The following is a 12127-nucleotide window of genomic DNA, read 5'->3' as shown; positions in this document are numbered from 1 at the left end:
AAGCACGCTCCGGAGGTGGGGGCCGTTAATTACAGGCTGCAGCGGTTGCGACGTCTAAGTGTAAGTGACAGGGGGAAACCCCTGTCACTTACTGATTGAGACCCCCGCAGTGTGACTGCGGGGGTCCCGATCGTTAAAACTGACCGCCGGAGGTCTCTCACCTGCCTCCGTGCGGTCCTCAATGAGCAGATCGCCTATCACACTGATCAATGCTATGCCTATGGCATAGCAATGATCAGTGTGAATAATCACACAGGTGTATGTAAAAGTCACCCGAAGGGACTTAAAATGTGTAAAAAAAATAAACAACATTGTTATACTACCCCAAAGCCTCTCCCCCAATAAAAGTTCAATCACTCCCCTTTCCCATGATATAAATAAAACATATAAAAATAAATAAACATATAATATATATAATATACTGTAGCGTGCGTAATTTTTCGACCTATTAAAATATAACAAGCGTCATTGTGAACGGTGAACGGCGTACACGAAAAGAGGGAAAAAAGTGCACGGATTACCGATTTTATGTTACATTATATATATATAAAAAAATGTAATAAAAAGTGATCAAAACGTCCGATCTTCACAAATATGATATTAATAAAATATAAAGATCATGATGGAAAAAATGACTCCCCATACAGGTGAAAAAATAAAATTGTTATAAGCGTCACAATAGGCCCATTTTATTAATAATTAATTGCCAAAAAAAAAAAAAAAGGATTTCATTAAAAATAATATATATAATAGTAGAGAATCTGTGTAAACCTGCATGTGGTTGTGTTCGGACTGACCTATAGAGTAATGGTATCACGTCGCTTTTACCATATAGTGCATTACGTAGACACAGGAACCCCCCAAACGTTACCATATTGCATTCTTTTTTACGATTTCACCTATTTATATCTTCATAAATAATATATCTGGGGTTCCGTCATACATGTTATGGTAAAATGAAAGACGCCATTACACAGTACAACTATTCCTGTAACAAATAAGCCATTACATGACCTTGTAGATAAAAAACTGAAAGTGCTGGAGCTCTTAGAAGGGGAGGAGGAAAAAACAAAAGCGCAAAGAACAAAATTTGTGCGGTCCACTGGATCATTTTGGGCCTTGTCCTCAAAGGGTTAAAGGGGCACTCCAGTGTTTGGTTTTTTTTCTTTTCAAATCTACTGGTGTCATAAACAGATTTGTAATTTACTTTCATTTAAAAATCTTCAGTCTACCAGTACTTTTCAGCTGCTGTATGCCCTGCATGAGGTGGTGTATTCTTTTCAGTCTGACACAGTGCACTCTACTGCCACCTCTGTCCATGTCAGGAACTGTCAAGAGTAGTAGCAAATCCCCAATATAAACCTCTACTGCTCTGGACAGTTCCTGACATGGACAGAGGTGGCAGCAGAGAGCATTGTGTCAGACTGGAAAGAATACACCACTTCCTGCAGGACATACAGCAGCTGATAACTACTGGAAGACTTGAAATTTCTAAATAGCCCCATCCTAGTAAGCCACCAGGAGACACCAGGGGACCACGGACAGGTGAGGGTATGTATATTTATTTTATAATTTTTTTTACATGAGCGCCATCTTCCTGAACCCCTCCGAACTTTGCCGAAAGTTTGGTTCGATGTTGGGAAATGGATAATTCCACAACTACCATACAAACAGAAGCATAAGTGGTACTTTCATCATTCAGATGTTATCAAAATGATAAAACAACAACAGTACCATGAATCTTTCCGGTAAAGGCCTGGTGCCCTGTTACACGTCGTAGTATCTTCAGAACAGGATATGTATTGTAATCCCGTAATACGTAAGGTAGAGACGCTGCAAGATCCGCTGTTGACTGACGCAGTGACAAAATGGAGGTGTTGTGCCACTTTACCCGTAAACAGCATTTGCATCCAGTTACATTGAGGGAGTTTATTTGACCCAATAACTAATTTGCTGTTTAGAACAGAAGCGTCTATGTGCAGAACACTCTGAAGCGGCTTATGCTGCTGAGCAAATATTTTGTCATTAATGCTGTCAGTCTTAAAAAAGCAACCTCAGCGTTTCTTTCCCCGCCAGTCACAGGTCAATGGAACGGACGGGCTTATTAGCTATAATCCAGCCAACAGTTTAGACCCTTTCCTCAATGTTAGGAGCCAACAAGTGTATTTACAGATCATATACATATTTACTGTGTTTTTTTTATGTAGAACAATATGACTCTTGAGAAACGAACCGGTGCGGTTTCCGAAACGCGTTGAGTCTTATTAAATTTATTTTATACGTCATCCTTATCTTTTCCTTCTGGACCTGCGCCCCCTTGATCCGTGATTCGTGGTGTTGGAGGTTTTTTATGTATATATATTTACAGATCATGTCACACACAGTCTTTATCCGTCAGGGAAATCTTTATTCAGAGGCCCTAGGTTAATGGGGTCGTCTTATTGTATATGTTACATGAAAGCGACTCTGTACCCACAATCTGACCCCCCCCCCAAACCACTTGTACCTTCGGATAGCTGCTTTTAATCCAAGATCTGTCCTGGGGTCTGTTCGGCAGGTGATGCAGTTATTGTCTTAAAAAACAACTTTTAAACTTGCATTCCTGTGTAAAATTGGCGTAGCCCTAGAGTACACATGCCCTAGGATTGCGACACCCCTCCGTCCCTCCTCATCATTAGAAATGCCCCTGGGCCGGATAATGAATAGGAGAAATTGTTCTAGGGGCGTTCAGTCAAACAATCAGGGGTCCCAATCATGCTGCGGGTGTCCCAATCACTCAGTGACAGGAGCTTGTCCTGTCACTGAGTACCTAAAACGCAGCGAGCGCTATAGATCGTGGCGTTTAAGAGGTTAATGGCAAGCAGCTGTGGGATCGCAGCTGCCTGTCATTACCCTCAGCTCCTGGGACACTGATGTGTGCAGGCCGCTCTCACTGCACACATTAAGCCCCTCACACGTCAGTAATACGTATATATACATTCATACTGCACGGGATATGTGCAGTAGGAACGTATATGTACGTATTACTGACGTGAAGGGGTTAAAGAAGGAATAAAAATTGAAGAATCGTACACACTTGTGGAATCGGCAACTTTAAAACTTTTTCTGTCTTGTCCTCACCAAGGATGGAAGGTTGTGCTTGACCAGGGTGATTTATGGTGGAGCTGGATTGTATGTCCACCTATTATTATATGCTGCAAGTTTTCTGCACACACACCTTACTTACTTATCATTTTCAATAGATTTAGGGGGAAAGAGGTGGGGGCGGTGTGAGCACGTTGGTGTGTGTGTGTGGGTGATAAGGCAGTATGGGTACAGTGTGGATTGATGGGGCGGTGTGGGCACGGGGGCGGTAGGGGGGTGATGGGGCGGTGTAGGCACAGGGGTTGGGGTGATGGGGCAGTGTGGACACGGGGTTGGGGTGATGGGGCAGTACGGACATGGGGGTTGGGGGCGATGGGGTGCCATTTCAGGTTTCGTTTCAGACAGCAGAAAACCTAAAATCGTCCCTGCACCTCGAATACAAGAAGGCAGCGCCAACCATTGAACTACTGGGCTGCCCATTCTTATTATTACTGCCCAATTCTTAGTGCAGTTTGCAGTCCACCTTAGCAAATTTATTGTTGCATGAAGTTACAGATTACGGCCAGAATTAACAGTCTGAGATGAAGTGTTTTAGACAACTTTCCCCGTCTGCCATTGGCCTCTTAATGACATATCGCTCGACATTCTGCCATGTTTATATCTACCAATTCCTTGTGCTCTGCTGGTGCTAAGTAAGTGAGTTTATGGAGCGGACATGGTATATATGCCTCCCGCTAATTACATTGCATAGAACCGCTGACTCATCGTTCTCGCTCTTACTCGGTTTAATTAAGCAGCTTCACAGTAAAGTTTAGAAATGTATATTCAGAAAGGAAAACGTTACCTTATACGAGATCACAGCGGCATGGAGCACAGAGAAGACGATCATTTTCTTGATGTATTTCTCAGAAGACACGCTCACCAAGAAGTAAGGCTAAGATAAAGAGCGGAGTTTATTACGATTTCGCCCTATAAACAGAATCGCTAATGCCTTTTAGAATCCCATAGATTTAGGGTAGATAATAAAGAGCAGAAGTTTCACCGCATCTTCTCAAGGAGCTGCAATATTGATTTATTCCGGTAGCAATATGGAGTTCACATCTAGATCATCTTTACCTTTATATTGCTTTTCACTTAGAATTATAAGCCGCATAAACTGAGTATTTAAGCTATAATGTAGTTTCGGATGCAGCAGAGCTCAATTTGTCAATGCTGGAGTCTCTTTGTAGCAAAGGTCGTGCAAAACTCGAAATATGGGAACTTTCATATTAATCAATAGTTGCATTTCCATGTATTATCGAAGATTTTTAGGGTATATGTCTGAAGCTGGACAATAAAATGCTATATTCATTTAAATTTCAAATTTCTTGTTTCAACTGTTCACCTTTAAACGGTGGCTTTGGCGCCTCCTCTCTCCGCTGCTCGGAGTGGCAACGGAGAGCGGAGGTGTAGGAACATTGGCTAAGTTGCCCCTAGCAACCAATTAGATTCCACTTTTAATTCCTCACAGATTTTTTGGAAAATGAAAGGTGGAATCTGATTGGTTGCTAGGGGCAACTGAGCCAATTCTATTATACAACAGTTTGATAAATCTCCTCCATTGTATTTTGTCTGCTTAGGAAATAATGAACGATAAAAACAATATAAAGCAGTGATACAATTATTATAATTGACCATAACGTACAATGTAATTCGTAGGCTTCAGGTTTAAGTAGGTGGGAAGTTCAACATAACAGCTGCAGGAAATCATCATCCTGAGGCACATCTGAAAATATCCCCATTGGGTTGACTGAGCGTCCAGCTTGGATACTGCCTGGAAGAAATGAACATACTGTACATTAAATAGACGGCCGCTAATAAAGACCATGTTCGGCAATCTTTTTAGCGAGACATTACTTTGTTAATATAAATGTATAATTTTGTATTTATATGCCATTCTGTGGTGTGCCCCTGAGGTGTTATGTCGGAGGAACGGCCAGTCCCTTGCTAGGTGGTGAGGTGTGACGCCAGATCTATAGTGGTTGGCCGAGATACAGCCGAGCCCAGTGATGTTATGTTGTAACAGTTTGTCACACAGGTATGGTGGCACACCTGCTTTTTGTTAAAAGGGCCGGTTGTACCTTGTTCCCCTGTGGACAGTGTCCTGTCGGGCTGCTACGGGGTCCCTTGGGTTGATATCACGGTGGGCCGGAGTGGTGTAGTGACCCTTCAGGACTACTGGAACTGCCACCCAGAGAAAGAGAAAATGTCTTAAGGATGTGGTATACACTGTGTTGGTGTGGGGTGAAGAATCACAGAGTCTCTTTACCATAAATAATGTCGTTTTTGTTTTGAAAGTACTTGTGTGCAGCAAGTAACACAACTTTCCCTTGACAGGGTACGATAAACTTGATGAATCTCTTTATAAGATACTTGACAATACACTCGGTAGTACACTTGATCATACAGCAACCAGATCTGTGATAGGGATACAGTGAAGAGTACAGTCGTGCTGACTGAGTTACATGCTGAGAGATATAGAGAATAAGAAGAGAGGACCTGTCCTAGAGGGTGAAACAAGCCCCAGATCTTGTTACCTGGGATGAGCGGAATGCTGAGGATTTCCTGCGAGATAGAGTTCCTAGGCTCTTAGCAACTTTGCTCTATCCGAATCAGTTCCTAGCTTACTTCTGTCTGCGGATCCTCTCCTGCTCTTTGACTCTCTTAGTCCACGGTGTGGGTTGAGGTTATCTCTGACTTGTCCTCTCCTGTAAGGGTTTTTACACTGAATAGTGTAGTGCAAAGTGAGCTGAGAAGAAACTGTTAGCTGCGTCTTGTCTTGCCTCCTACCTATACGGGAATCTGACTAAAACTGCTTTCGAAGGTAGGGGACCTGGCAGAGGACCAGGGCCCAGAGAGGACCACTGTAGAGAGCTTTCTGGCTTATGTCCTTCCTCTACAATGTCCAACACAAAAGACTCCTTTACTTCCTTTACCCATTTGACTTCCTTCCTCAGCGTATCTAAGGTGCGCTTGAGTGGGTGAAGAGTGCATGAGAAGAAGTAAAGGGAGAGATGATAGGATAGAAGAAGAAAACATTCCCATAGGTTCACAGATCCATGCGAAACACAAATAAACAATAACCCTTTCCATATTTCAGCCGTGCAGCATCACAACTTCAGCCGTACACATACCTATAACAACGACATCTAGTGGTGAAACGTTATCACTTCTTTCAACGCCACTGACTCACAATAAGTACAGGCTTTTACGAAGGGTTAACTGATAGCAACACCCGTGGTGGGACACCACAATAATTCGCGATAGGTAGTAGTCAGAGAAGACATGGGCCTGTCTGCTGCCACAGACATGGAAACTGCAGGGCTGCTCAATACCCATTCCTCGTTCCAACACACAAATCAAGCACTGATATCAATACAGCTGTATCTGCTGATACAGAGCCCCTCCCCCTTGTACTGTATATTCTATATTACTCTGCTAGTGTCTGTGGGTTACTGGATATTCCCATGCATAAAAATATACAGAACATGGCGGCGGGTTCTATATCAGTAGCAGCACTTTATTAGAGCAGGTGAGCAGGGACTAGGGCTTAAACAGCCCTGCAGTTCAAAACACTAACATTGGGGGCAGCAGTGGGGCCCGTGTCCATCCTTACTGCTGCCACTCAATATATAATGGTATAAAAATGAAAAAATTAACATTTATTTCAATTAAGTTATCTTACAAGATAATATAACTTTATAAAAGCAATATAAACAATAGTTTTACAAATTGTTACTCTCTGAAGTACACAATTAAAGGGGCCTGACATTAGTTAAATAAAGTGAACTCACCATGTTGCTTTGTATGAAATTTTCTTGCCTTAAGGGAACCTGACTATAATCAGTAAAAAATATCAGAAAACTCAGGATAAAATCCATTGTCTGTAAAGCCAAAAATGGCATAACCAAACTTCCGTGATTCTAGAATATAAAAACATAAATAAAAAATATTAAGTGAACGAAAGCAGAAAAATTTATATTTAGGCCTTGAAATAATGTACGGGTTTTTATATACATTGTATAGTACTAAAACTTAGTATACTTGCAAATTCATATTGTGAATTCATAAATTAAAACTTTCCTTAAAGGGAATCTGTCAACTCAATTTGACCAAATAAGCTGCAGACACCCTCACACAGGGGACAGTAGATATGTAAATGGTCAGTGCTGCAGATGTTAGTATAAACCCCTCTTTTCCAAGTCTCCAGGAAGAGGGCTGAGCTGTCAGGGGGGGGGGGGAGCTCTCAAGGAGGAGTACTGAACTGTGGAGGAGGAGGAGGGCTGAGTCGTCCAGGAGGAGGGCTAAGTTGTCCAGGAGGAGGGCTGAGCTGCCAGGAGGAGGGCTGAGCTGTCCAGTAGGAAGGCTGAGCTGCCAGGAGGAGGGCTAAGTTGTCCAGTAGGAAGGCTGAGCTGCCAGGAGGAGGGCTGAGCTGTCCAGTAGGAAGGCTGAGCTGCCAGGAGGAGGGCTGAGCTGCTAGGAGGAGGGCTGAGCTGCCAGGAGGAGGGCTGAGTTGTCTAGGAGGAGGGCTGAGCTGCCAGGAGGAGGGCTGAGTTGTCTAGGAGGAGGGCTGAGCTGCCAGGAGGAGGGCTGAGTTGTCTAGGAGGAGGGCTGAGCTGCCAGGAGGAGGGCTGAGTTGTGCAGGAGGAGGGCTGAGCTGCCAGGAGGAAGGCTGAGCTTTCCAGGAGGAGGGATGAGCTGCCAGAAGGAGGTCTAAATTGTTCCGGAGAAGGGCTGAGCTGCCAGGAGGAGGGTTGAGTTGTCCAGGAGGAGGGCTGAGTTGTCCAGGAGGAGGGCTGAGCTGCCAGGAGGAGGGCTGAGCTGCCAGGAGGAGGGCTGAGTTATCCAGGAGGAGGGCTGAGTTGTCCAGGAGGAGGGCTGAGTTGTCCAGGAGGAGGGCTGAGTTGTCCAGGAGGAGGGCTGAGTTGTCCAGGAGAAAGGCTGAGCTACCAGGAGGAGGGCTGAGCTGCCAGGAGGAGGGCTGAGCTGCCAGGAGGAGGGCTGAGTTGTCTAGGAGGAGGGCTGAGCTGCCAGGAGGAGGGCTGAGCTGCCAGGAGGAGGGCTGAGTTGTGCAGGAGGAGGGCTGAGCTGCCAGGAGGAAGGCTGAGCTTTCCAGGAGGAGGGATAAGCTGCCAGAAGGAGGTCTGAATTGTTCCGGAGAAGGGCTGAGCTGTCCAGGAGGAGGGCTGAGCTGCCAGAAGGAGGGCAGAGTTGTCCAGGAAGAGGTCTGAGTTGTCCAGGAGGAGGGCTGAGCTGTCCAGGAGGAGGGCTGGGCTGCCAGAAGGAGGGCAGAGTTGTCCAGGAAGAGGTCTGAATTGTCCAGGAGAAGGGCTGAGCTGTCCAGGAGGAGGGCAGAGTTGTCCAGGAAGAGGTCTGAGTTGTCCAGGAGGAGGGCAGAGTTGTCCAGGAGGAGGGCAGAGTTGTCCAGGAGGAGGGCAGAGTTGTCCAGGAGGAGGTCTGAATTGTCCAGGAGAAGGGCTGAGCTGTCCAGGAGAGGGCAGAGTTGTCCAGGAAGAGGTCTGAGTTGTCCAGGAGGAGGGCAGAGTAGTCCAGGAAGAGGGCAGAGTTGTCCAGGAGAAGGGCTGAGGCTCAAGTGCCCTACCTACCCCCATTCTTCCACATCCTGCATGGGTGCAGAGTATGTCACTGGTTTGTAACTTATATATGTAATTTATTCTCTGTAAGGGGTTCTGTGGCTCATTTGGTCAAAGTGATCTAACATATAGCCTTTAAACCGGCACTCTATACAAAAGATCTTTTGCAATAGGTTTCTTACTGACAGCTTTCTTTTACAATTACAACCCTCACTCTTGTCCTTCTGTTATCCCACATGACCCGTTTTCATGATCTACTGTATGGACTGGAAATTAGTCTTTATGTATTCCTAGGCACCATTGTGTAGTGGCGACATTAGGTTACTGCAGCTCAGCTTCTATTGAAATGAATGGGGGCTGAGTTGCAGTAACCTGTATCTACCCGATACTGGCCTTGGTTCTCCTAAATATCTGGTTGAAAAGATGTATATTTAAAATAACCCTTCTTCCATAACTCATTTATGTAAGGTTTAAACTAGGCGAACCTATGACACACGTGTCAGCACTGACATGCGGCTGCATACAGAGAAGTATGCGGCCGCGTGCCAAGAAGGACTTCAAAGAAGTCCTTTACAGTCCTAGCGCCGCCAAAATTATAGTTGCCAGGGCCTGGCCCATATCCCGACACACCTCCCAATGCCATGCTCCTTCTAACCCCCCCTACAGCAATCTATGGTGCTAAGCTCCTGCTGTTCACTGCTGACCAGACCTGCTTAAGGAATTTGGTGAGTATGCTGACGAGCGGAGTACGTGGGGGGTTGAGGTTGCTAGTGAAGGGATGAGCAAATGTACTGGGTTTGTATGCTGGTGAAGGAATGGGGGTAGGTCAGGGGGACTCGGGGTCTATGCTGGTGAAGGGATGGGGGTAGGGCCGGGGGACTGGGGGTGTATGCTGGTGAAGGGATGGGTGTGGGTCAGATCGACTGGGGGTGTATGCTGGTGAAGGGATGGGGGTAGGGCAGGTGGACTGGGGGTGTATGCTGGTGAAGGGATGGGGGTAGGGCAGAGGGACTGGGGGTGTATGCTGGTGAAGGGATGGGGGAGGGCAGAGGGACTGGGGGTGTATGCTGGTGAAGGGATGGGGGTAGGGCAGGGGGACTGGGGATGTATGCTGGTGAAGGAATGGGGGTAGGGCAGGGGGACTGGGTGTGTATGCTGGTGAAGGGATGGGGGTAGGGCAGGGGGACTGGGGGTGTATGCTGGTGAAGGGATGGGGGTAGGGCAGGGGGACTGGGGATGTATGCTGGTGAAGGAATGGGGGTAGGGCAGGGGGACTGGGGGTGTATGCTGGTGAAGGGATAGGGGTAGGTCAGCGGGACTGGGGGTGTATGCTGGTGAAGGGATGGGGGGAGGGCAGAGGGACTGGGGTGTATGCTGCTGAAGTCATGGGGACTGAGGGTGCATGTTGCTGAAGTCATGGGGACTGAGGGTGCATGTTGCTGAAGGGATAAGAGAGCAGGGGGACTGGGGGTGTATTCTGGTAAAGGAATAGGGGGACTAGTAATGTATGCTGGTGAAGGGGGGGGACTGGGAGTGTATGCTGTTAAAGGGGTGGGGACTCGGGGTGTATGCTGGTGAGGGGATGAGGGGCAGGGGGACTGGGGGTGTATTCTGGTGAAGGGATGGGGACTGGGGGTGTATATTTTTGTTATTTAAACTATAAATATCGCAGAATTATGTTTTTGTTTTTTTTTTGTCAAGGTGATACACCAAGCTGAAAAGGTTGCCCATCAGTGTCCTAAATAAAGGTAGGACCTCACTCCCTGCCCCATCCTTTACATTTCTTTATTCCACCTTTTCACAAAGTTTCAACATTTTTTTAAATTTTGGACAGGAAAAATAATTACTCCCATTAGTGAGCCTGGTACTTTGCCTGACTATTTGATGACTTATTTTATTACTGTATGCATGGCTCTAACCAGTTACCTACCAATCTGACACCAATCAGCAATGACAGGCTGATCAGAAACAGGACCACAAGGAGGAGGTAGCTGGAAACAACACCTGCTGTAAAAGAGGAACAAACATCCAAGACAGACGAGTTTATTTTTCATTGCATTGACATTCCGCCAGAATATACAACTTCATTTGTCATAATTATATTCCTCGCTGTAATTATGTTAAGAAGATAAAGTTAATTAGAAATCCAAAGAAATTTGAGAAAGTTTCCCAATAAATAACATGTAATGAGAGTCAGCGCTTGCGGCTAAACAGACTTATTTTTTTCTATCGGTAGTTGGTCCTTATTCACGTCTAATCCACATATTACAGATCTGGTGAAAGTCGTAATTTACATAGAATTAGTTAATGCAGTAAATCTAATTGTTGGTATTAAACATGTAAAGGAATAATGGATGAATGATATTCTTAGATGGTAGTAATGTGCTTTTCTGTAATCATTGTTAGATGCTTTGTGAATCATTCACCAGTTAATGGCTCTTCTCAATATAAAGGGAAATATCTGGATAGTTTTGCATATTTATATATCTACGGTAAGGGCTCGATAGTGTAGTGTAAGCGAGCGCCAATCTGCTAAATCGGCTTACAGAGCTTATTACATCGAGGATAATGCAGCAATGACTGTGTTTGTGTGTGTGTGTGTGTGTATATATACACAGTATATATATATATATATATATATATATATATATATATACTGTATATATGCAGTGTCTGTGTAGTATTTAGAAAGTAAGAAAGCTCTACTTTACCTCTCCACGTTCCCCAGTGTCCCTCTGGCTTCTTTGCAGCCACTGCTGGCACTTCCGACACATCTCTGAAGTGACAGGTCATTAGCCAATCAATGATTGGAACGGGACAACGTTGCAGCTAATGATTGGCTGAGCAGGCTGTCTCTGCAGAACCTCACACTTCCTCCTCCAAGACTTCTCTCGTGCTGCACCAGTTCTCTGGAATGCCCTACCCAGACTCAGACTCATACCCAACACTTACAGTTTAAGCGTGCCCTGAAGACTCATCTCTTTACGCTTATAACATTCCCTAAGCTTGTCCCCCCTTCTCTATATCTCCAACGGTTTCATGCACTACGTTTTACCTGTACTCAGACATTGGCGTGGGACTAGCTCATCCAGCACTTTCTGACTATGTACAATGGCTGGACCTTGGGCAAATAAAGAACTTGCACCTCTTGTATCACCCCTAGTTGTAGTCTGTAAGCTCTAGCGAGCAGGTCTCATATTCACTTTGAATTTCTATTTATTCTAATTATTTAATGTTGTAATATGTAAATGTAACCCCTGTACTGTGTGTGTAAAAAAACAATAATAAAAAAAAAATATTATTATTTTTATTATAACACCCCGAAACAGCTGTCGGTTGATGGATACCTGGCTTTAGTATTTCTTTGATATATCATTAGACTTGTCATTCTGATCCTTCATTCTGAACTT

The 12127-nt window shown here is 45.0% G+C and overlaps 1 protein-coding gene across 4 annotated transcripts in view; it reads right to left on the bottom strand.

Moving 5' to 3' along the window:
• The window catches only part of LAPTM5 (lysosomal protein transmembrane 5), a 136839-nt gene that overhangs the window by 5823 nt on the left and 118889 nt on the right, over positions 1–12127 (bottom strand). For 3 of the 4 annotated variants that reach the window (XM_069972610.1, XM_069972608.1, XM_069972611.1), the window contains 4 exons: positions 10648–10724; positions 6918–7046; positions 4769–4897; positions 3929–4018 (listed from right to left, as the gene is read on the bottom strand). In XM_069972610.1, the coding sequence (XP_069828711.1) occupies positions 3929–4018; positions 4769–4897; positions 6918–7046; positions 10648–10724 (425 nt within the window). The remainder of the gene's footprint in view (positions 1–3928; positions 4019–4768; positions 4898–6917; positions 7047–10647; positions 10725–12127) is intronic. The other variant, XM_069972609.1, reaches the window with a different exon arrangement.

The sequence above is a fragment of the Dendropsophus ebraccatus genome, chromosome 5 (genome assembly GCF_027789765.1).
Source record: "Dendropsophus ebraccatus isolate aDenEbr1 chromosome 5, aDenEbr1.pat, whole genome shotgun sequence".
NCBI classification, from domain to species: Eukaryota; Metazoa; Chordata; class Amphibia; order Anura; family Hylidae; genus Dendropsophus; species Dendropsophus ebraccatus.
The sequence above is the reverse complement of the archived record's forward strand: the minus strand, read 5'-3'. Positions and strand labels throughout refer to the sequence as shown.